Source organism: Corvus hawaiiensis, chromosome 4 (genome assembly GCF_020740725.1).
Source record: "Corvus hawaiiensis isolate bCorHaw1 chromosome 4, bCorHaw1.pri.cur, whole genome shotgun sequence".
NCBI classification, from domain to species: Eukaryota; Metazoa; Chordata; class Aves; order Passeriformes; family Corvidae; genus Corvus; species Corvus hawaiiensis.
In genome coordinates this window covers 70,145,929-70,169,639 of record NC_063216.1, presented here as the reverse complement: position 1 = coordinate 70,169,639, position 23,711 = coordinate 70,145,929, and the positions used below count along the sequence as shown (strand labels likewise).

The window sequence follows — 23,711 nt, the reverse complement described above, 5'->3', positions numbered from 1 at the left end:
GGTTATACTCTTCTCAGCCGATGATGGATAGCTTGTCTGCTTTTCTGGTTTGTTGTATGTTGTCACAAAGTGAGAACCGGATGCCTTTGACAGTATCTTATGCTTTGCTGTGGCATAAGCTGTCAAGAAGGGAGACAAGGGATAGATACCCGATGATTACTCACTAGGTCATGCACCTGAAATCTCATTTTGTGAGAAAAATTGTCTTTGGCTATGAAAATAATTGTCTTTGCTTAGTCCTACAGTGTTTCTTTAAATGTTGTCCATGAAGTAAATTTGTAGGAGCTTGTTATCCAGAACATTTCTATCTTGCCTGTTTTTTGTCTCTCTCTTGTACATAACTGAAGGCATAAAACAACCTTTTGTTTGTTTCTGCAAAAATATGTATGTCTTATTTTAATAAAAAGAAATATTTTTGCCATTTAATTTTTTTTTTCTCTTGAATTCAAAAGAAATTGTTTGGTTTTTTGGTTTTTTTTTTTTTTTTTTGTTGTGTTTTTTTTTTTTTTTTACATTTTGCCGCTGATAGGAAGCCTGAAGATCTTAAATGAAAAACTACATAGGTTGACATCATAAAGTGAGTTTTGTTTGACAGCTCTACAGGCATCAGTTGTTGCTCCATTTTTTGGATTGAGGCTGTGAAAAAAATGCACAAAGTAATTTTTTTACATATGACGTGAGTTTACAACTGCAGCATGCTAGCCAGATGTTGATTCATAAACAATATGGAACTATCTATGTCATAAAGCTGCTCTTGTGCCACAGAGCTAGATTATGTCAAGAAATCATTCAAAAGACTTTTAAGACATTAAAGAGCTTTACATTTCAATACTGAATCTGATGCTGACGTTGAGAATAAATAAACTGTTCCTGTTCTATAGCTGAGGAAGGTGTTCAGTAAGATTGTGATGCACCAAAGATTTTCCTGAAAGTCAGCATTAGAATCAAAGTTAAAAGCACGTACATCAAATTGATTTAGCACCAGTGCCCTCAGTATTGGTACATCAGTTTCCATAAACCAGGGGCCCAGCTCTGGTTTCTTTTCCACTGGTGATGTCTCCTTTTCTGAGCCACTGCTATATGCATAAAACATTTAGAAGAACTTAGTAAATTAAATTTTAACTATTATGTAGAGTGGTTTTGGACACTGAAAGTACCTTAATTTTACTTTTGGGCTGCAAGTTATAATGATGAAACAAATACTTATAAAAATCAGCCTCGTTTCCATATTATATACTGGAATAACATAACAGTGGCTTTAGTGAAAATATGTCCACTTGCTACAGGTGGGAAGCTGGCCATTAGTCTACAGAATATTTGTATCAAGGAAGCTGTTTGTTTTCAGATAAGAAGTTCATTGTTAAATGTGTTACAATTTCTTTGTATGTCTGTAAAAATATGTGTTTTGTTTGTTTTTTATTATGTTCAGGCCCGTCTTGTTAAATAAGTTGAGTGTCCTCTCCTTGCAGTTATACTAGAAAATATTGCTATGTTCCAAATACATCTGCTGCTACAGATAAATTAATATTGTGAGGTGACAGTGTGCTTGAGACACAATGACACTCTTGAGTATGAAATTAAGTGTTGCCAGTTGACTGTGAACTTCTTTGCCACCGGAGAGCAGGTTGCTCTCACTCTCAGCTGCCTGATTTATCTGGCCATTACTGCTTCATGAGAGCTGGAGCTGTCTACGTTAGGACTGTAGTTCAGGTCAGAAACGCCCTTTGGAATAAAACAGTTGGGCCCAAGTTACTGCAGCTGACATTGCTGAGCCATCTCCAAGAGTGGCAGCTGGATTTCCCTCCGATGCAGCCTGACCAAAAGGTGCACTCTCACAGTGCCCCTGGCCCACGTCTGCTGTTAGTGGGCATTCAGGCTACAGCACAGATCAGATGTAGCAGAAAATAAAATCTCCAAATCCTGTATATGAATATCGCAATCCCAGTAGCAACTTTTTCAATATACATACCTGATTCCTTTGCCCTGCACTTCTGGCTGATACAGGTGAAGCCACTGAAACCAGTATGCTGTTAGAAAAACAAAGTAATGAGTTTCTTACAAGAAGCTTTCTGTTGCTTCATTGGTTCTTTCGGTTGCTGTTTTTGTTTGTTTGTTTTTTTCTGAAAGTTATATGAAAAAGAAAAAAAATAAACAACATTGGGTCTTTCCTTTTCATTTTTTGAAACAATTACTGCAATGGGTTATTAGCAGATTGGGCAATTATTTCCCTGGAGTACATCCTGAATTGATGCATCTGAATTGATGCAGAGCACAGTGAGATTTAGCGGATGCTGAGCTGCTGGCAATCAGTTTTGCTTCTTTCATTTATCAAATACAGAAGTTATATATGTGTAGAAATGCCTGTAAGAATGAGGCTGAAGTTTTGTTTATTTCACTATGTGATATGACTCCTCCACTTTATTTTAAATCCAGATTCATACTTTTATATCCTCCTCCTTATCCTGGGAAATATGGCACGCTGTATCCTTACTCCCTGACTTCAGCTGAAAATTGCTGCTTAAAATACTGTGTGACTTCAGGGTTTTGTATAATATATTTTTAACTAATTTGTTTCCATGTGCATTTTTTCACTTCATAGAAATTGCTCCAGCTGTGTCTGTGTTTCCTTAATACATTTTTCTCTCCCTAGTTTTGGAAACAATCCATATAGAAGCCTTTAGAAACTTCAAACTCAGCAGCTTCTTTCATTTTAAGAGCTCTGTTTATGCAGTATTTACACATTCAGGAAGGATTATGAGTGTTAGTTAAATATGGGAGGCTAAAGCAACTAAAATGCAGTACACTTTAGGCCATTAGGGTAGGTATTTATAAGAAGATAAAATTTCTTGTTAAACAGTAAAGTAGGTGTAAGATAAGATGTCTTTCTTCATCCCATTCCAGTTTTCTGCAACTTTATTGCCTTGTCCTGTGGTTTTATATTCACAAAGTAAATTAAAAACAAGGAGACCTTCAGCAAGCACATGATTGCAAAAATTTATTTTCGTCTGGACATTGTAGAACAAAGAACTGCTATACTGAGTGATTAAAGTAGCGAATAGCGAAAATTCAGATTAATATATACCCATGAGAGTACCCATGACATGGAAGCAGACAAAAACGACTACAAAGAAGCTTAATTTTACTATGTTTTCAAAGAACCTTTTGAGATTTTTATTATTTCAAAGGCATTTGGATCCTTATGAAGTGGTTTATAAGGATTTTTTTTTTTTTTTTGCATTTGCTTAAAACGTCTAAAGCAATAAGCCCAACTCCTAATATTGTCATCCGATTATTGCATCAGACTGCCAAAATACTGTGTACAGAGTGGCTGAACACCGAAGAGTTACAGTGTTCTGAAGATGAAGCATGAAATCAGTTCCCTGGGAAGTAAAATTTTTATCATTAACTTCAGGGAGGCCAGGATTCAGTCCAAGAATGGAACACAGCTTGGCATGTCAGAAGAATGGACTGGGACTGGGAGTCTGTGTATCCTTCCTCATAGAGTAAATGCTGTAGATGAAATAAAATTAGTGTGTTTTTCCTCTTGTAAAGTAACAGGGTAAGCCTTTATAACAAGAAATAGAAGTGAGAAACTTTCAGAGTGAGGAACACCTCTGTTTGTACAGGCAGCAAGCCTTCAACTTTCTGGTACTTTATAGCCCCATGATCTTTAAGAGAGAGGAATTTTATTCATATTCCCTCTATGTAATCTGGAGAACAACACCAAACCACACATTTAACAGTCAGAGTACAATACCTATGATGATGCTAGGGCCAAGAATAACAATTTCTATTCTGTTTTTCTGTTCTGAGAATGCATGATGCAGTTGCACATGGTACAGATTTTCCTCTGTTGGAGAGGGGGACTTTTCCTTGGGTAGTTGAATTTCAGAAAATATCAGTCCACCTCCTCTTTGAACCAAGCTTTGGCCAACAAGAAGAAGAAGAAGAGCAACAAAAAAGAATGTTTGTGGAAATTTCATTATTTTTAATTTGTAAGGCTCATCCATGAGCTGGTTGGAATATTGATGAGGAGCAGGAGCTGTCACATCTGTACCAGCTCAGGTGATAAAACAGACCTTGTCTCATCATCATTTTTCTCACGTTTCCTGCTTGTGCGCTGTATTCCCCTCACACTTGGTGTGTCTTAGATTTCTGTTGCCAGAGATATATTTAAATAAAATAAACCAGCCTGCTATTCCTTAATATTTCATCTATATGGGGATTAGATTAGAATCCATTAACCAAATCCTCTGTATTACTTTAATATTTCTTAAAATATGTGTTCTCCATATATTACATATATAAGAAAATAAATTTTACAATAAAGTATTAATAATTAATTTGAATATTTTATATTATATAAAATATAAATATGTATGTACTCTATTTAGAAATATATATGAAGTCAATATAAATATCCATAGTTTATTTGCAAGCATTTAATGTTCATTAATTAAAGATGAATAAGTGGTTTTACATCCAATTATTGCTCTGCCATTAACTCTGTATAAAATACATTTTTGTGGTTACTAAATTTAAGCTTCTAAATTGACATTTTCTTTATTTGTAACAAAGGGTGACATATCAGAGTAGGGCAGCTTTTTGCTTGACAAATCCAATTCTTAATCTAGCTAGCCCATGTCATTCCTTTGTTAAACTGATCAAGCTTGATCTTAAAAGATCTGGGCTGCTTGCTGGTATCTCCTAGCAAAAGACCATTCTAGGACCTTCTGCTCTAAAAGAGACCTTCTAATTGCCTGTTCTAATTTATTCTTAAGTACTTTCTACCTATTTGTTATTGTGCCAGTGCCATCCTTACTCTTGCATCCCATTTTTGAAGGTGGGCTTGCTTTCTGACTCATTTTTTGGGTTGCATTACTGAACCTCTGTCTACTTTCAGGAGGCAGATTTTCTGTTCTTCCCAGTCCATCTAAGCGCCCATTTTCAGCATTTTGTCCACTTGCAGTTCATCTCCTTGTCATGATGGACTAAACAAACCTATAGAATCCCAAACAATATGATGAGTGATCTTTATTTAATTGCACTAACACATCTTTATTTTTACTGGAGATACGTGTGCTTTCCAATTTGCCATGGTGGGGAGAGGATAGAAGGAAGTGTTGATGGACATTATGTATGTTGTAAGAATAACTGCAAGAACTTTAAGAGGTGATCTACATAAAACCAACAGGGGATAGCATCCAGCTCTGAATTAGCTGTTTTTAGACTACAATTAAAACAAAATGTGATGAAAAACAGCAAAATGGTTAAAAAAAAGCAGAAAGCATAAGGTAAGAAATAGAGCATTTTTGCATGAATTGGTCTGTTCTAGCCCTTCTCCTTTTCACTTAACCCAGCTACTGCTTGGGATTTACTGATCTTTTAAGGTGCTCTCGTGATTAAAAAGTTATTGAAGTGGCGATACTCTGGCAGAATGAAGACAGAGTTTAATAAGTTATTCCAGAACAGCATTTCCAGACAGTCTTTTGATTGCTTTTATTTGGTTTTGTTAACACCTAATTAATTTTTTTAGAGAGAGAAGTCTTCATTAAAGCTCAAGCATATCTGTATAGTTAATTTGAATGTCACTATGATATCCTTTGAAATGCTAACAAAAAATTAGAGCAAAGTGAAGGAAGAGCAGAGTTAATACATGAAATATGTGGGTGGTTTTTGATATTTAATCCCTTATATTTCCATAAAAACACAACATACTCATCTCTTTGGATTTTTTCTTGGGGTTTTTTTGGGAGTTTTTTGGGGTTTGGGGTTTTTTTTAAGGAAGGAATTATTTCTAAATAGAGGTCCTACTTTGAAGTAACCTGTAAAACTAATAGTGAATAATATAATTAGTATTTTTATAATAATAAAAATAAAGAATCAGCAGGTTCTTAGACTGTGCATATCAGTACAAAATCTGAAAAGTCCTCTAGAACCACTCTAATGAGCAGTGTTTTTCATACTTTTTGTCTTCTTGCCATCTTCCCAGAAAATAACCTTCAGTACTGTATGGTTTCCATCGGGTATTATTCCGTTCTGGAATACATCCTGGTATGTTTTGAGGTAAGAGGAAGCAAGGCAGCAACATGTAAGATACACAAATGCTGTTGTCAACAATGGGTTGCAGTTCACAATATGATTGTCTTTTGTGTTTTGTAGAGATAAACAACTTGTTGAATAATTATGAGTGTATACTAAAGAGTCTGTGACTCTGCATTGTATTAACTCTTTTTTTGTTGAGTTATAAGCTTAGCTCCCTTTCCTGTTCTTGACATTTTTATTCTCATTTCCTTCTCCTGGGCGTTAGTTATTTTAATGAGATTTTACTGTGCTTGTCTGGCTATCAGCATGTGGCAGCTAAGCCAGGCAGCAGACAACATATAGCATTAATTTACTTGATTTGAAGCAGACACAACATTATTCTAGACTTCAGTGACTTCTTCATGAAATTATTTATAGAAGTGTCTGGGACATAATGTCAAATATCTAATGAGGAGTGGAGAAGTTGTTCATTTAAGGAAAAAAAGTACATGACATTTTATCACTTATACCTTTAATTGAGAGTGTGATATGTCTACTCGATAGAAATTGAAATTATTTGATTCAATAATTGCTCCATATGCTAAAAATTGTATTTTAGTACTTTGGCTTTATTCATCACTAAATACATGTTACCCAAACAGCTCTGATCATCCACTAATTTTAAATTATGATATGTAAGGAAATGGAAATGCTTCTTTCAAAACAAGATTTCGTAACAAGTATGAAGATATGTAACATGTACAAGATCCAGCAGAGCATCACATAAAGTAATGACCTATCCAATTGGAAATGTCACTGTATAATAACTGTTGTTTGTTAAATTCAAAGACCTATTTTTGCTTTTCCCCCCTTGCTTTGAGTGAAAAAGATACATTGCCTTGGCATTTGCCTTGTTTTGGTAAGAGTTAAGAGTCTAAAAGAGAGGGTGGATAAAATACTACCCAGTTCCCTTATCTCTCAAAATTTTCCTATTGCTCTCCTTTAACTGTTTTCTAACCAGCTGTAAAGTTTCTTTGGATGACTGTTTTGAGTTGGACACTTTCCTATGGTTTTCTATGGAAAGCATAAATATCTATATTCAGGTTTCCAGTGCCACTCAAAGGACCAGCTACCTTGGAGAAAACCTTCACTTTGAAGCCACTAGAATCTTTCCTTTGCTTTGGCTGTTTTGCTATTGCAAGACAGAAGAAGCTGGCTTATAACACACATCTAAATTCGAAGGGTTGAAGTTCAAGTTACTACTAGAACAGTTCTTCAGATTATTATATTTGGGAGTTATGTAGAAAATGCATGTGTGTATATGTATATACTAATACAGACAGACATATGGATAAGCCAGTGCAAAAATCTAATTTAAAAGTACCTTAAAATAAAATGTCCGTTCCTTCCTAGTCCCATGTAAGAGAAGACAGGAGTGCAACTTTCCAGTGACAGTGGAGAGTGAATAAAATTCTGTGTAATTTAACATAAACATGAAGGAATGTAATCTTTAAAAAAAATACTGAAATGCACAAGTCATAAAGAAAACTGGTTTATGCCTTCAGTAGATTTTCTCTATTATCTGATGAGCATGGCTACAGATGGAAGTGTCTGTGTCTGCACACATATATGCAAAAATGTGCACTTGAAAAAGTATTGTCCCTCTGTGCCCACTTTTAAATACCATAATATTTGATATTGAAAATATATATTTAAATCATGACAATTACTACTCAGTTTTATCTTTAAAGAAATCAAAGGAACAACTTCATTAAGCAGGATATGGAAGAGTAATACATTCCAGACATTAAAAGAAGATTAATGAACTGCTAAGGAGCTCCCTTCTGTTCTCCCCAGTGTCTGTGTAGCTGCCACATCAGGGAACAGCAGCTCACATATTTTCAGATATCGGAAATAGCTCCCAGGCATTTCAAATAAAGTTGTTCTCTGTCTTCTATGCAGGCCAGAGTCTCTACATAGAATAAATCATCAGAAACATATTCCAGTTCTTTTAAAGAGAACACAGCAGTGCTCCCTACTTTTTATTGATTGCATTTGCAGGGGAAAATTGAATCCATTCCTTGTCAAGGCCCCTAAACCTCATATCATAAAGAAAAGGAAAAAATGAAAAGATGGATGGAGTTCAGTGGAACTAGCCAGAAAAAATCATGTTTCATATTGTGTGATGATGAATTTTATTTTTTCATCTTGCTTCTATCATGTGAAAGGTAGCAGCTGAAGTACTCTGAAGTAGCAATCTTCAAAGACTTCTTTTAGTAGAATTGAAAATAAGCTTATTGGAGAGTGTTCTCCAATTAGAGTTTCTGCCAATTATCAGTCAAAAGTGCTTTCCTGTATGTAAGTTAACTCAAAAGAAAGACAAGTAGATATTCAGAAGTGTGACTGTAACACCTCTAAACATTTTATTTTAGTAAAATGCATTTCTTTTTTAAACAGAAAATAAATTTTCACTATGTAAATGAGGTTAATATAAACTATCTCTCCAATTAGGGTATTCTGACAGGCGCTATGTCTCTACTATGAGCTAGTGAAAGTACTACTGCTTTGATTCTTATGTGCCAATTGAGAATCAGGATATTTTATAAGGAACCATTTGAAGATTAGCTTTTTGCTGTTTAAGACTTGGTCTGCTTGCTTTTCTTTGGAAAGTTTCTAATACGTGGTTGTAGGCTTTAAATCAGAACTCAGAGGTAGTGAAGTTCCCTATCACCAGTGATGTTGCATTCCAAAAAAAGAAAGGGGAAAAAAAAAAAAAAGAGGATTTGATTTACAGCTTTACTTTTTAAAGTGCAAGGTTTATGCTCTAGCAGAAAGAAAATATGAATAGAAGTTTTGGAAAAACACTTAGTAAAATAAATTATTCAAACTAAAATTCCCAGCACCGTTTTCCTCATTTACTGATTAGTGGATTAGTTAACACAGATGTGGGTGCATTCTGTATCCAGTATACTTTTAGATAGAATGAAAAAACCCAACCGACTAACCAAACAAAAAAAACCCCAAAAAACCTGAATGAACAGATCTAGTTTGAATTACAAATAGCAAACTGCTCCAGGAATGATTGTTTTAATGATCATACAATCACTTATTTGCATATCAGTCCCACCAAGTAAACTGTGTCTCTGTTCCAAACACAATTTTTTTGTCATAATGAGAAAGTGAATTAAGAGGAAGGTGATATATGTTGAACCTGTCATGTGTGCTGTTACAGTTTAATACTGAAATGAGACTCGGGCACTTACCTGGGAATTTCTGGGGCACAGGAATATCTGTTTTTCAGTGCCTGAGAACAGATATATTACAAACTGTTAGTAGCCTTTTCCCAGATTTATTTGTTTCCATCTGTTAAGATGTCCTGTTCTTGTTGCTTTTCTTGAATTCCATATTATTTATTTTTTAAATTCTGGCTTCATATCTTGGGCTATTTGACGGTCTTGGATTTTCCCTTTGCTGCAAATTCTTGGATTTTTTAAGCTGTTGTATTTGTCTTTGGGAGAAAGTTATAGAGGAAGAGGAGGAAGGGGAAAGTGGGACTTAAATAATATCATAAAACTCTTAGATCTGACTGTAAATCATCGCTTTCCTAGAAATATTACAAACAAGATCTAGTAATCCTTCTCTCTTACTTTATAGCCTAATCTCAACAAGTCTAATAAAGTGCTAAAATTATCAGTTCCAGTGTATGGATTTGGCACTTCAGTATTTAGTTATTTTGTTATTTTTAGACTGTCTCCTTTTTTTGTATGTGTGTATTTAAGATATATATTTACATATATGACTGTGTATGTGCAGAGGTGTATGTATACATATGTAACTCTTTGCAACACATTTTTTGGGTGATACTACAATCACAGAATCATAAAATATGCTAAATGGTGATGCCTTGAAGTGGCTACCTAAGAATGTAGAAGGGACCCATCAAGATAATTAAGTCCAGCTCCTTGCCCTGCACTGGACACCTCAGTCACACCATGTGCCTTTAGAGCATTGTCCAGATCCTTCTTGAACTCTGTCAGGCTTGGTGCTGTGATCACGTCCCTGGGGAGCCTGTTCCAGTGCTCAGCCACCCTCTCGTTGAAGAACCTTTCCCTAAACCTTCCCTGACACAGCTCCTTGCTTTTTTCTCGAGTCCTGTCACTGGCCACGAGAGTGAAGAGATTGGTACCAGCCCCTCTGAACTGGAAAGAGTAACATGAAACAAAATCAAGCCGAAAATGTCTTGTCTACCTAAGTGACAGAGCTTCTAATGACTTTATGGAGCCACTTCTGGAAGCAAGATCTGATACAAAGTCAAGATTAGAAAGTTCGTACACAATGCTTAATTGCACAGCAGGTCTAACAGGATCTAAAAGACATAATTGAACAGTAACCATTTTAAAATTATAATTAACATTTTATGGTATCTCAGGGAAATGTTCTTCTTTAAGTAAACATATATTTATTTGTAATTATCTACTTTACAGAGGGAGAGGTATACAATATGAGCGTATGGCTTACAGGAAATCTCAAGAGTTGGAAATTTAATTTGATATTTCTTCAAAAAGCTATCTCTTGAGAGTGTAATATCTTAAAACTACTCTGAAAAAAACAGATAAACCTTTCTGCAAAATACATGGTGTAGCAATTTTCTCCTTAACCTTTAAAAACAAGCCTATAAAATTTAATGTTGTGATCTCATTTCTCTAGTACCTTTTAAAAGCCTCACTTTGGAAATGGGCTGTAAACTGTTAACTTTCAATCCATTCTTAGTTTTATCTTTTTTTTTTCATTGTAGCAGGGCTAGGATGTGGACTTACATACCAAATTTTGCACTGTAATGCCACTCAGGTCCCTTAAATGTGAACTGATTTTATTTCAGCTTGACTTGCCCATTTGCAAGACAAAGTGAATTTTCTTTCCTGTGTACAATGCCATAATGTAAGAAGGATGTCTATGCCAGTGGCAATGTTCATTGGATTTATAACTACATCTTTAGCTCTTTGCAAAAGTTTTTTTTCCCTCTAGTTCCCTTTCCACTCTTGACTTGCTGATCTAGGTGCTTCAATTTAAGAAACATTGCTTACAATCCATTAGGAAACACAAAAGAAAGAATTAGTGACTAAACCATCAAAAAGCCTTTGCTTTTCATAATTACCTGTGCATTTGAAATTGCCTAAAATTAATATGACTGGGGGGGGCAAAGGAGGAGAATGGGAGAGAATTAATGGAATATTTACAACTGACTGAGGTGAAAAGCATGATTTATCATAAGCTATATCCTAAGGTGTTTTGTATCATAATAAAATTTCATTGATTACTGACTCCAGTCCATTGACTCTTTAGTGTAGCAGTCTTGGGGTGGCTTTATGATGTGTATCCCATATTGCTGCCCTATGCCCAGAAATTAATTTTTGTGCCTTTCTATGCCTCTAAACTGAGCCTCAGAGGGGGGAGGAAAAACTGAGCAAAACTTCTTCAAAGCAGTTTGCAGCTTGTTCAAGGTCACACAGAGATAGGAACTTTTCTTTCCAGCTGTGAGACGGGAGCGAGGAAGTGCCCGGCTTGCGGCTGCCCGGTCAGCTTTTGGCCAGTTGTTCAGCTTCTTTTTCTCTGGAGAGAGACTGAGAGTTCAACTTTTTTTCCTTCCCTGGAATTTCTGATTTTCTCCCTTTTCTACTGGACTGCTCCAACCTCAGAGCACATCAGGAGGACTTTCCACGGGGCACAGAGGGCTGGGCCCTGGGCCAAGCCCCAGCTCCAAGGAGACCAAAGGGAGGACTCTAACACTTTCCCAGTTTTTTTCTCCACAGTGAGAGATTTTATTACTTAGCATTATTTTCCTTTTCCTGTGTGTTTGTTAAATAAATAGTTTTTATCTCCTTCACTTTCCTTCAAGGAGAATTTATTTTTCCCAAACCTGGTGGGGGAGGGATGGTTGTGATCTGCCTTCTCTCAGAGGATATATTTCTAAATCTGGCCAAACTGGAACATGTTCATCATTTAATGTTCAATTTTAAAGTTTCTCAATATATCTATTTCTCAAAAAGTTGCAGAACATGTTAAAATAATCCATATTTGTTTCATTATACAAACTATTTGATTGATTAAAACAAGTATTGGTGGAGGACAACTTCATGAATGTAGGTTTCTGTGTAACTGGCAACATAGTGTTTAGCTGAAATGTGAATTTTCTTGTATTTTAAGTCAGTTGTGGAGATGACCTAACTCATAAATGTTAACATTCACTTTGCTGTCCTTACTCTAAGAGCTCACATCTATGAACTTTAAGATCTGTTTAGTGTGTGATAATGAGCACTGCTGTTCATGCAGCCCCACCTTAACACTAGAAATAGCTCATCAATGTCTTTTTGCCATATAATCCGTTCTGAAAGGGACACCTTTGTTATGTTTATATTATACCTAATTTTGTTGATGTCATTCTAGTTGTTCTTAATGCAGTATGTTGTGATTAGTAAGCATCAACTTTATATGTTTGCATATATTTTTCTATAAACAATCCTTTCTATGATTGGGAAGTGCAATTAGAGTGACATCTCAGAAACGAAGTATTTATAGAAGATATTGTCTGTGCAAATACCCCAAGAGTCATGGCATGCAAATAATGCAACCGGAAGAAAAGAGCGTGAGGAATTTAAAGAAAATGCCCAAGGAAAAGAAGTGCGTTCCTTAAAATTTAATTTCTGGATTAGTTAAATTAAATCTTATCGCTTTCTCAATATTCCCGTTTGCTTTTTGTAGCCATTGCTTCCCACGTTAGAATGTGACTTTCTAATAGTAAATTTGTTTTATCTCTGACAGCAACGATAGTGTTAAATGAACTCAACTGGACTGCAGCGCTGGATGATGTGTTCAAGCGGAACAGAGAAGAGGACCCCACTTTATTATGGCAGGTCTTTGGTAGTGCCACTGGGCTCGCAAGGTATTATCCAGGTAACTGAACTGTCCTAGACAACTGTCCTATGCCATATATTGCATTAAAAATATTCTGAATGATCTACAAGCAGTAAAATTTAACTAAAAATTGGTTTTTTACAATAGGTCCAGTTTCTTTACATCAGAATTAACTCAAGGACTGTGAAATTATTCTGGTGTAAAGCTAGTATGAGGGGGAAGGAACTGGGAATGAAATATGTAACTAGTATTTTTTTCAGTAAGAGGAACAGAAAGTTATGTCCTTTGAAAAGCTGAAAATTTAATTTTATTCTTTCTATTGTTTTCTGTATCTTGTGTAATTAATCACTTGAATATTTGCAAGTGAGATTTTGTCTAGTTTTTAAGATAGTGACCTGGGAAGTAGACACATGTTTAACGTCAGTGAAAATACAAGTGCACCATGCTATGTTCATGTCCCTCAGAATCCACAACCTCTGACAGGTACATCTTTGCTATTAGAGCTAAGGTCTATACAACTTGATTACTTCAACCAGCATCTGTTCCACCAGTTGAAGAATCCCATCACTTGATGACACTAATTAATTTAAATAGATGTATATTTTACTGCATTTACATCATGAGTAGTCTGAATTTGATTTTTGTTGTTTGCTATCTAATGGAAAGCCTTGTTTTAAGGCAAGGCCTGTGCTGCTGCTGCTGCTGCTAAGTGATGCTTTTATCAATGAATGAATAATGTGTCCACTACACACAAGACAAGTGTGAAGCATGTTGACTCATGCCTACAACTGCCTAAGGAGGAATTTTGAGAACCTTTCTCTTCTGTTTAAACAAGATTGCTTGTGTTTCTGAGGGTGAAGGGGATTATTCTAAAGCTGTTACTGTATCATTAGCACAACTGCTAGCATAGGCAGAGAAACTGCCTCAGGCTAGTTTACAGGAAGAATATATCATAGCACTTGAATCCTGCTTATTTTGTCATGCTGGATGATCATGAAATAAATACTGGGAGATGTTGCAGAAAAAAGATAATATTGAAAATGCTAATTTAATATTTCTTTTGTTTTCCAAATCTTTCAATTCTTTGGGGATCTATCATCATGTGTGGGATCACCATTTGTCACAGCTTACTATGTAATGTTTTTCAAGTACTGAAAAAGAAGTGTTTCTTAAATGTATCTCTCTGCCAATCTATAGGAAATAATATTTCACTTGAAAATTATTCCCATCTATTGAAAAATATATTCTTATATACAGCTAACCTGTCTACTCCAGTTGTTCACCAACACAAGAGCCTCAAAATCTCGATGTATTCTTGCTTAGAACACCTGTAAAATGGGAGAAGCTTGTTTTCTTTGTTTTGCAGGTGCAGATGTTACTTGTATATACTTCATCTAAACACAAATTTAGTATAAAACCCAGATATTCACACCTGCTATTTATTGCATAGCTAAATATTTAACAACTGTCCAATCCTGTCAGAACACAACATCATAAATTCCTGAGTAATTCCCCAATTCTGAAATTCTGCACACGCATATACAGTATAGAGCAGTCTGATACTCTCTAAGTTCTATGTGTTGTTTTGTGCATCTGCTTCCCATTGTAGCTCAAACTGGAAAGCCCTTCACATTTTAGATTTTTTAGAATAGGTCTTTGTGCAAGGTTCTTCTCTTTTTGTAAACTTTTTCTCAGTTTGATGACACGGCAGATGTTCTGAAAGTTAATTCAGGATTCATATGCCAAAGTGGATGCTTTTCACATATGCATTTTGAAAATGATGTTATAAGTTGTAAAACATTGCTTCATTGTATTGGCCTTTGGTAAGCCTGTTTCAAAGTGGTGAATTTTTCCATAGTGATGATATTTGTGAAAGAATTTGGAAATATCAAACCCCAAAATTTAAATGCATAGCAAAGCCTGCTCATTATTACCTGACACATACTCACCCAGCCGTTCCTCCCATGTTAAAAAAAAAAGTTCAGTTCCTCTAAGCTACAAATGTTTTTATCTGATATTGTCCCACTGCTTTGAGCCATGGGCAAAGGGTGCATCACTTCTGTTCTAAGGAGGCTCTTGGGCTGTCCTTGTCACCATAGTACCCAACAGCATGAAGGGATTTTTTCTATGAGCAAACCCCTGAGTAGAAAGTGTGTAAAACATGAATGTTTGAGCCATCAGCATCCCAGTCTTCCCCTATTGCTTGTGGATAGATTCCTCTCCCTCGACCTGAGATGATGAGACCATAGTATCACCTTTATCTTATCCCAAGTTCCCACTACAGTCCAAATTCCAGCGAGTAGCCATATTTGGGGAGATATGGGCTTCAGTGGGTGTGGGTGGACAGCAGTACAAGGGTTCTTAGATGATTTTAGCAACGTTTAAGCCATTAACCATTTCAGTTTCTCACATTATTATCAATATTCTCATTAGTTTGAATGACAGCATATTTTTTAAGAGAAAGGCTAAGCTCTATTACTCTACTGGCAGTCATCCACTTTGATATGAAGATGCCCAGAGCAATGTTGAGATTTCTATTAGCTATTCTATGAGCTCTGAACAATTCAAGAGTAAGTAAACAGTAATTTGATAACAGAGATCCAAAAATAAGCATATAAAGTGCATGAAACTTTTAAGAAGGATTTAATATATGCTCATTCTTCTGTTTAAAGGCACGAGTCAAAAATTAGTCTTTCATCCATTGTAAGACCAGACCTCAGTAATCATAGGCCTCTACAATCAAAAGGAAATTCTGGAATAAGGATACCTTGTTCCCAGTGGAGGAGGGTCAATTTAGGGAATATTCAAAAAAATACTAAGTAAGTTTGCCAGAGACACTAAACTGGGAGGAGCTGTTGACTCCCTCAAGGGCAGACAGGCCAGTTTAATATAGAAAAAACAGTTGCACAAAATTTGAATATTTTATGATAACTTCTTTTCTTTTACATTTAGTGATTATTAAATATAGTTAAAATATGTAAAAATGTTATAACAAGTGAACAGACTGAATGCTAAAATTGTCAAGTCATTGAAATAAAAAAATATTATAAATGTAATAATTTTACATAATTTAATATTACTTTAAAATATTAGAAATTTTCAGTCTTTGTCCTACAAGCAAACAGTTTTCCGTAATTTACGTATAACTCAAGAGTTAGAGCCAGCTTTCAAAAGTGCTATGAAAGAAAGCTGAAATTTATTTTGTGGGGCTTTTTTAAGCAAACACTATTGAAATTCAGTATTATGGAAACAGTAAACAAAACCAGAGGAGTTTTATAGAACTGTGAGTCACCAAGTTCAAAATTTGGATTCTCTGTGATAGGGCAAGAGAGCACAAATTATAAATATTGAATCACTTTCTTCTCAGTACTAGTAGATGTACATCTATCTGTCTAATTATTTTTTAAGTCTAGTTCCAGAATCTTGTACTGGCTTTTAAGATGTCATTTTAAGATGACACTTGACTAATTCTAGTCCAGACAGAGGGTTTCAGTAGTTTTTGATTCAAACTAAAAGCAGTAATATGGCAGTGTTTTATCAAGATCATTGAAATTAACAATTAATTTCAATTCAATTGAAAATTTTTCTTTTTTTTATAAATCTTGAATCCATTGCCTGTGGGCTTGCACAGGTTGGGCTTTGTTGGTGCTGTGCAGACAGAAATGTACTTTAATATAGATAAGGCTTCAGATTTAATTTATAATTAACCACACAGCACTGGACAAATCTGTTGCTCAAAAATGAATTAATTTAATTAAAGTATTTTAATATGAATTGACAGATATTAAGTTACTTACACTTTGTGAGGCATCTATGCAGGTAATTTGACCACTAGGTTTTAAAAAGCAGTCACCTAAAAGAACAATTTAATACGACTTTTTTGGTGGCCTACTTGGAAGTGTAGGTACAAAGTAACCAGTTCCTCTTTTAATCTTTAAATTCTTTTTAATTATAGACATAATTAGGATTATAATTGTTAATCAATGTTTCATTAAAATACTGCAATGGGACGCATATTATTTTCACTGTAGCAGTTGCTAATTAAACAAACTTTCAAAACTACTTTGTATTCATGTGCCTTTTACCAGATACCACCTCTCTCATTGTTCATTTCATTGTTTTGTCGTGCTGAGATTCTTGGTAAAGGATGCTTTTTTTTGGACTGCAGACAGTAGACATTTATTTGCAGTTAAATATGATATAGGAGGCTTTCGAGTTACACTAATAAATTTAGTTAAGAAAAATTGGTTGCATAGTATTACTCAAATGAAAACACAGTCTTGATTTAGATGAATGTTTAGTAAAAAACTGTTTGATCAGCAACACTGACTCAGCTCTCTCAGGGAAGTACAATAAATAATAATTTTTCCAAGTGTTATACTAGAAAGGGTTTATACTGATGTCAAGACTGATAGTACTGATAGTTTCAGATTTCAGTAAATGACTTTTATATATTCATAACAGTGGCATGATGGTGCATGAGTAGATTCAGCATCTTTTCTGAAGAAATGCTGAACCTAGGCTCAGTGTGACAGTATTTGGTCTGCAGTGTCCTGAAGGGGGGAATGTGCCACGCTTGGTCAAGATCCAAAAAGTTGACACAATTCATAACAAAAATAAAACTGAGAAAGAAATACTATCCTGTCCCCAGCTGTTCCAAATCTTCCCAATTCTATCTGGAAATTTAACAAGGGCCTATGGGAAGTTCAGTTGAAAACCTGCATTCACAATATGATATTTCTGGCAAAAGCTATGTCTTCCACTCTCCCAAGCTTCTGCATAGATCTGTGACTTCTCTCTGTTGTCTTTGTGGAATATTTTTGTTGGGGGGTTTTTCACAGAGGAGAAAGCAGAGTCCAACCTGCAGCTCCACAGCCCTTCTCTTACCACATAACCTAGACACACATACTTGTCATCTTCATTTGACTCTACTTGTATTAGAGAAGAATTCTTACTTTAAGTGTATCTGACCATGTCTTAATCACATATACAGGTGTTTCTTAAGTTCATCTGCTCCCTCAGCTTTAGGATGTATCTGTATTACTAAACAGGATGAGGCAGAGCTTTATTGGAATCCTTTAGACAGCCCCACAGTGTGACCGAAGGGACAACACGTGCTGGCAGCTTTTCCCAATGGACAGCACTGAATGCTGTTGTGTTTCTTAAGTACTAAAAAGTTCTCCAGTTTTATTCCAGGAGACTTTATGTTCTCAGTGACACCTGGATTATTTTGTGCTATACTGCATGGCATATATGTGCTGCAGGGCATGTAAAACATACCTAAGTTTTCATCCATGAAACACTTCTGATTAAAAAACTAATATAAACATCACTGTCCTCCTTTTGCTGATAAAAGAAACAGGTATAGAGAGATAAAATTACTTCTTCAGTGATCCTCTGAAGGTTAGGTATTCAATCGGGGTATGCATAGCAACAATTCTTTTAGTATTGAGTGTGCATTTTTATTCATTAACTCATACTTAAATTCAGTTTAAATATCAGCAGCTCTGATAATCTTTTCTGAATGTTTGCAATATCAGTACTGAAGAGTACAGCGAAAAGAACTTGTGTTCTTCCCTGTCTTTACTGTAATCTTGCCTTCTATATATTCTTCCTTTGTTTATCTATATTATAAGTAGATATAATATGATAGGAATTTTAATTAATTAGAGAAAAATCTCTTTGCATTTCTCATGCCAGTATTTTACTAGGATATTCCTATGTAATTTGAGTTTACGAGGTATTGAATGGAAAAATTCACAGATAAAGAAAGCAGCGCTTCAGTGATGACTTTCCAGAAAAACAGTCTTGTCCTTAAAGTCTTCAAACTTTTGGACTAAAAATATGGATAGAACAGAACTATCTGGATCAGGATTATCTCTTATCATTCATTAAAAAAAAAAAAAAAAAAAAAAAAAAAGAAAGAACTTAACTTGTTTCCAGTTGTTAGTGAAGCAAGTTTCACTTAGCTACTAGAGCATTCCCTGCCTAGACAAATTAATAATAGAAGAGCTTTAAAAATCAATTTCTAATAAAATAAAACAGTATCTCACCAAATGAAGAACTTGCTGTGCACAGCTGCTCTTGTGTTAACAATTAATGGCAAGCAATAGTGTTGTGGCCATGATATTGAACTCTCCAGAGAAAGTAATTACTGAAGCAGATACTAAGAGACTGGAAAGGCTAAAAAATCCATACAAAATGAATCAAAAGCCTTGAAAAACTGAGAACTTCACTTTCTTCTTTTTGCAAAAGGTTTTATATTTTATAGCTGTTAGTTCCTGTGAACAGCTGAACATTTAAAGGAGCCTTTAAAGTAGACAAACAAAGTAAAATCACAACACTTTCCTAGTAATGCAGCTTATAAATTATCAATTAGTGCAATTAGTGTGTGTGAGTCGGATACTTCCACTTTTACATAGAAATAAGTGTCTTTGAGTGTTCACTTTGTTGTTTTTGGGGTTTTTTTGTTTGTGTTTTTTTTTTTTTTTTTGCTTTGAAATCTGGGAGGGAAGAAAGGGATTTGGATCTAACCATACTCATCATAGAATTTTTGGTGGAAAAGACCTTAAAGATCAAGTGCAGACATCAACCCACCACCACCACCATGTTCACCACTAAACCATGTCCTCAAATACCACATCCACACATTTTTTGAACTTCCAGGGGTGGTGACTACCACTTCACTGGACTGCCGGTTTCAGTGCTTCACAACCCTTTCTGGCAAGAATTTTTTTACTAGTATCCCATCTAAATCTCCCCTGGCACAACTTGAGGCTGTTTCCTCTCATCCTGTCACTTGTTACTTGAGAGAAGAGACTGTCATCCACCTCACTACAACCTCATTTCCTGATACAAAAAGTAAGTTCAGTTGTGGCTCATTGTTCAAAAGTGATGTGCTGAATTTTGCATTTACACAAGCAGATCCACCCAGTTACAGGATAATGTGTTATTTCTAGTGAGTTAATGAAATTGCATACCGCAGGTCACCATGCCTTCATGCTGAAATCCATGCCATCTCTGTGTCTTTATGATACAGATTTAAATCTCCAGAATTTGCTTTTATAGGAGAAAAAGGAAAACCACAATAGACCAAATAAAACAGCTTCTTGCTTCTCCTCAAGCCCTGATACTCCAGCCCTCTTTGGGGACATGTTCACTAGTCCAGGTGAAATTAATGCAAGCAACACATTTAGGATGAAATTCAGTTTATACATGCAGAAATAGAAATGTTTGCCTCTGAAATAAGATAACAGAAAGAGGCTAATTTTAAGTTGCAAACTGCAGTATGTATTGCACATTCTAATCATTTTTGGGGTTTTTGGTACATTGGGACCAAAAATCAATAGATTTGTTTGTGTATGGACTATTCCCATATCAAATCTTTGCTTAACTGATTTGTAATAAAACTGAGTGCAGTATTGCCCATAACGTAATTACCCATTACCACTTGGGTAACACATTCTAAAAAACTTCAAGATTATTATCCTCTCTTTTCTGTATGGTGATGGTACTATGAAAGCTACAGAGGACATAGCACAGACCTGTCTACGTTAGATAGATTTTACCTGAACACATTTTAAGGTCTTGGCAATTTTCAGTCTCTAGGAGAAGAAAATCATAAAGGAATGGTTGCATTCAGTCCTGACGGAACATATGGTGTGGTAGCATAGAGTTGGTCAGTAACAGTCTCTGTCTTGGGAGGATGATACTAACCAGTAATCTAAGGCATCATTATGATACAAATATTCTGAACACTAAATACAGCAGTTGAAAACACTTATTGTGATTAATGTTAGGGGCTTTTAATGTTATGGCTGTTTCTTATATTTAGTTACCGTGTCTCACCTTTTACTGAAAAATAGCAAAGGAATTCTACAAAGGTGCTGCTGCTACACTGAAATTCAACTGATTTCTTTCTGGGTAGAAAATTGAGGAGTATCACATTTCTCAAATAGTCTGGACTATCACATATCTGAAAGCAGGTTTCTTCACATACATTCACTAAAAGATTAAAAGAAATATGAAATTAAACTATCAGTAAAGTACATGCTGTAACTTGTACCTTTGCTCCATCAAAGGAAGACTTTACTGAATCTGTCTCGGGGAATTGAATACTCTGCGGTTTTGATTGTTTTGAATATCCACATGAATGTTACTTTGAGAGATAGCAAGATAGAATTTGGAGTTTGAGTCAAAATAAGATGATGAGGTCAGGGATTTGATAATTGGCATTTGTTATCAGCTTTTAGTCTCTTTTCTCAAATGTGTTAATAATGTAAAGGGATGTAAAGCTGTCAATAATTTATCTCTGCCTCTCTGTTCCTTGCACATGCACACGTAACCAGTAGAACAGGGCAGAACATTCAGAAGAGTTTCCCTCATGACTCACCTATGCCTCTGGAATCATCTCATGAATTCAGAATGGGAGATTGTAGCCAATCCTTTCCTAACAAATATTTTCATTTAGGCTCTACCCTGTGACAGTCGCTATAGTGCATGAATTGGTTCTGCTTGTAATCAACAAAACTGAGGATTTCCACTCTACATGTAAAGAAATAACAGAAAAGCATGGCTTACTCTTACTTGAAATATATCCAGTCCTGTATCTCAATAATGCAAACAGAAGTGGGAGCGATATCAAATCCAATGAATAATTTATAAAGTATCAAATCTATCCACATGCCAAACAAGAAAATCATCAAAAGGGAACATGACTAAAGCCTAATGTATGCACCAGAGAACTGTGCCGTGTTGACATAGTTCAAAGATACTCATATGCAACAATGAAATGTGGTGAGGTTGATTTCTTGAAGATATTGGTGAGCCAGGTTCCAAAACACCTGACAAAAAAATAATAGGTTATATAAACAAAACTGTAAATCTCAAAATCCTTGATCAATTTAAGTTTTTGAGGAAAAAGTTTAATTTTTTTGTTTGTTTGTTTATTTAATTCTGCTTTTATCTTAGACCACATAATAGCTTTTGTCAGTAAGATGTAAGCCAGTTTCACCGGATGGCTTTATAGTGTTTTCTTTATATGGACCAGAAAAGCAACACATCTCTTTCAGTGGTCTCCGTCCCTTCTAATTATTTCCTGTATAATTATAAATGCACACTTACTTATTTTTGCATGGAAAGTATTTATCATCTTTAAAAAAGGAAAAAAAAAACCCATTGTTTTATAAAATAATAAATCAGGACAAATTAAAGTTGATAAGTGGAAATCAAATATTGTAAGGGAATTTCAGTTTCCTATTAATAACAATTTCAATAATATCCATAAATAATCAGAATGTTACTAAAACCAGTGAATTGATTTCAGGCCATTCAAAGCCATCTAAAATTAAAAGTGTTATTCCAGATAGAGACTAGGATGAATGAGTAATTTAGTCACGTTAATTCTTGAGGTTGAAGAGGGAATTCAGCACTTTGGTGTGAATGAAATTTTAGATACTAAGGGCTGGGTCCTTATTTATGGTATGCAGAGCCTTGCAGAAGCTTTCTACTAGATTATGTAAATTGTTGTAGAAACCATCAGAAAGATCAATAGAACATGTTTTCTCATTATACTTTATATATCTTAATTAGTGTATGATCCAGCAACCATTAATATCCAGTGATAAATTGTGCAGTCTTGGAAACTTAAGCATGGAGAAGCTTGTTATATTTTTCTGGAAAGAAAATAATTTATTAAGTAGGAAAACAAAACTTATTGACATGCGGCACAGGAAACAGTGGTTTAACAGCATGGTAATAAAGAATGTTTTTAAAGACCTTCTCCAGATCTCCCTGAAGCTGCTGACAGTCATTCCAGGACTGTGTGTACTGAAAGAGCCATGCTAATGAGCAAAAAGTAGAATTTAGTAGTTGTGTTCACCACTGTGTCTATCTACCCAAAACAAAAGCTGTGTTACTGTTCACAGTAATCTCCAGAAGGATCAGATAGGCTGTAAGTAGTGTGCTGAGTGGCTTCTGCTCAGTTTATTTTGTGTGTAATTGGACCATTATTATAGTTTTTGCTTAGTTCATGTGAATGGCTTCCTTTCCATTGTTCTTTTTAACCTGCTAATATAGATGTAGCCAAAAAGGGACAGTTTGGGCCTCATTGCAATCAAGGCTATTACTGAAAAGCTATGGTAGAACTGAGTTCAAGGCTTAGCAGCTCAAGTTTTAACTGAAAGAATTCTGCTGTAGATCAGTTTTGGAAAAATTGTCTTCACAGGCTTCATTTTACTGTCTCCACTAGAAGTTTTGAGCATCCTCTCCATATTTAGGAAATAAAACCAAAGGAAAGAAGGAAGTTTTAAATGTGCTGTTGTGATTTGTATTCCAGTTAAAAACCCCTCAAATGTTACACAGACATTTGGTACTTTTGGAAATACTAGGGATAGTTTCAGGCATTTCAAATTTTACTTTTTGGTGTTTAGATTAGTATAAATTTTGCCTTTATGTGTTTCTGAAATATTTTACACACACTGTTTGGTCTAAAGGGCCCAGTTCTGAAGTGCTTGCTGTCTGGAGAACTGGTGTTAGCCTGAAGGATGTGATGTGCTTACCTGTCGAGTGGTATTACATTAACATGTATGTGTAGCTCTCAAATTTTGCAGAAAAAACATAGCTGAATTAATTCTTGTGCTCTTCTGTTACACAGCTAAAATGAAATCTTAACCCATATTTCTGTAAATTTTAGTTTAGCACTTAGAAAAATTACACTGTAGTTTAAGGTAGGATGTGAAGGTTGTGATATCAGCTGAATTCTAGCTAAATGTTCC

General features: G+C 35.2%; 1 protein-coding gene across 11 annotated transcripts in view; it reads left to right on the top strand.

Moving 5' to 3' along the window:
* The window catches only part of CACNA2D1 (calcium voltage-gated channel auxiliary subunit alpha2delta 1), a 365,044-nt gene that overhangs the window by 238,505 nt on the left and 102,828 nt on the right, over nt 1–23,711 (top strand). For all 11 annotated transcript variants that reach the window (XM_048302698.1, XM_048302701.1, XM_048302697.1 and 8 more), the window contains exon 7: nt 12,844–12,975. In XM_048302698.1, coding sequence (XP_048158655.1) covers nt 12,844–12,975 — 132 coding nt within the window. The remainder of the gene's footprint in view (nt 1–12,843; nt 12,976–23,711) is intronic.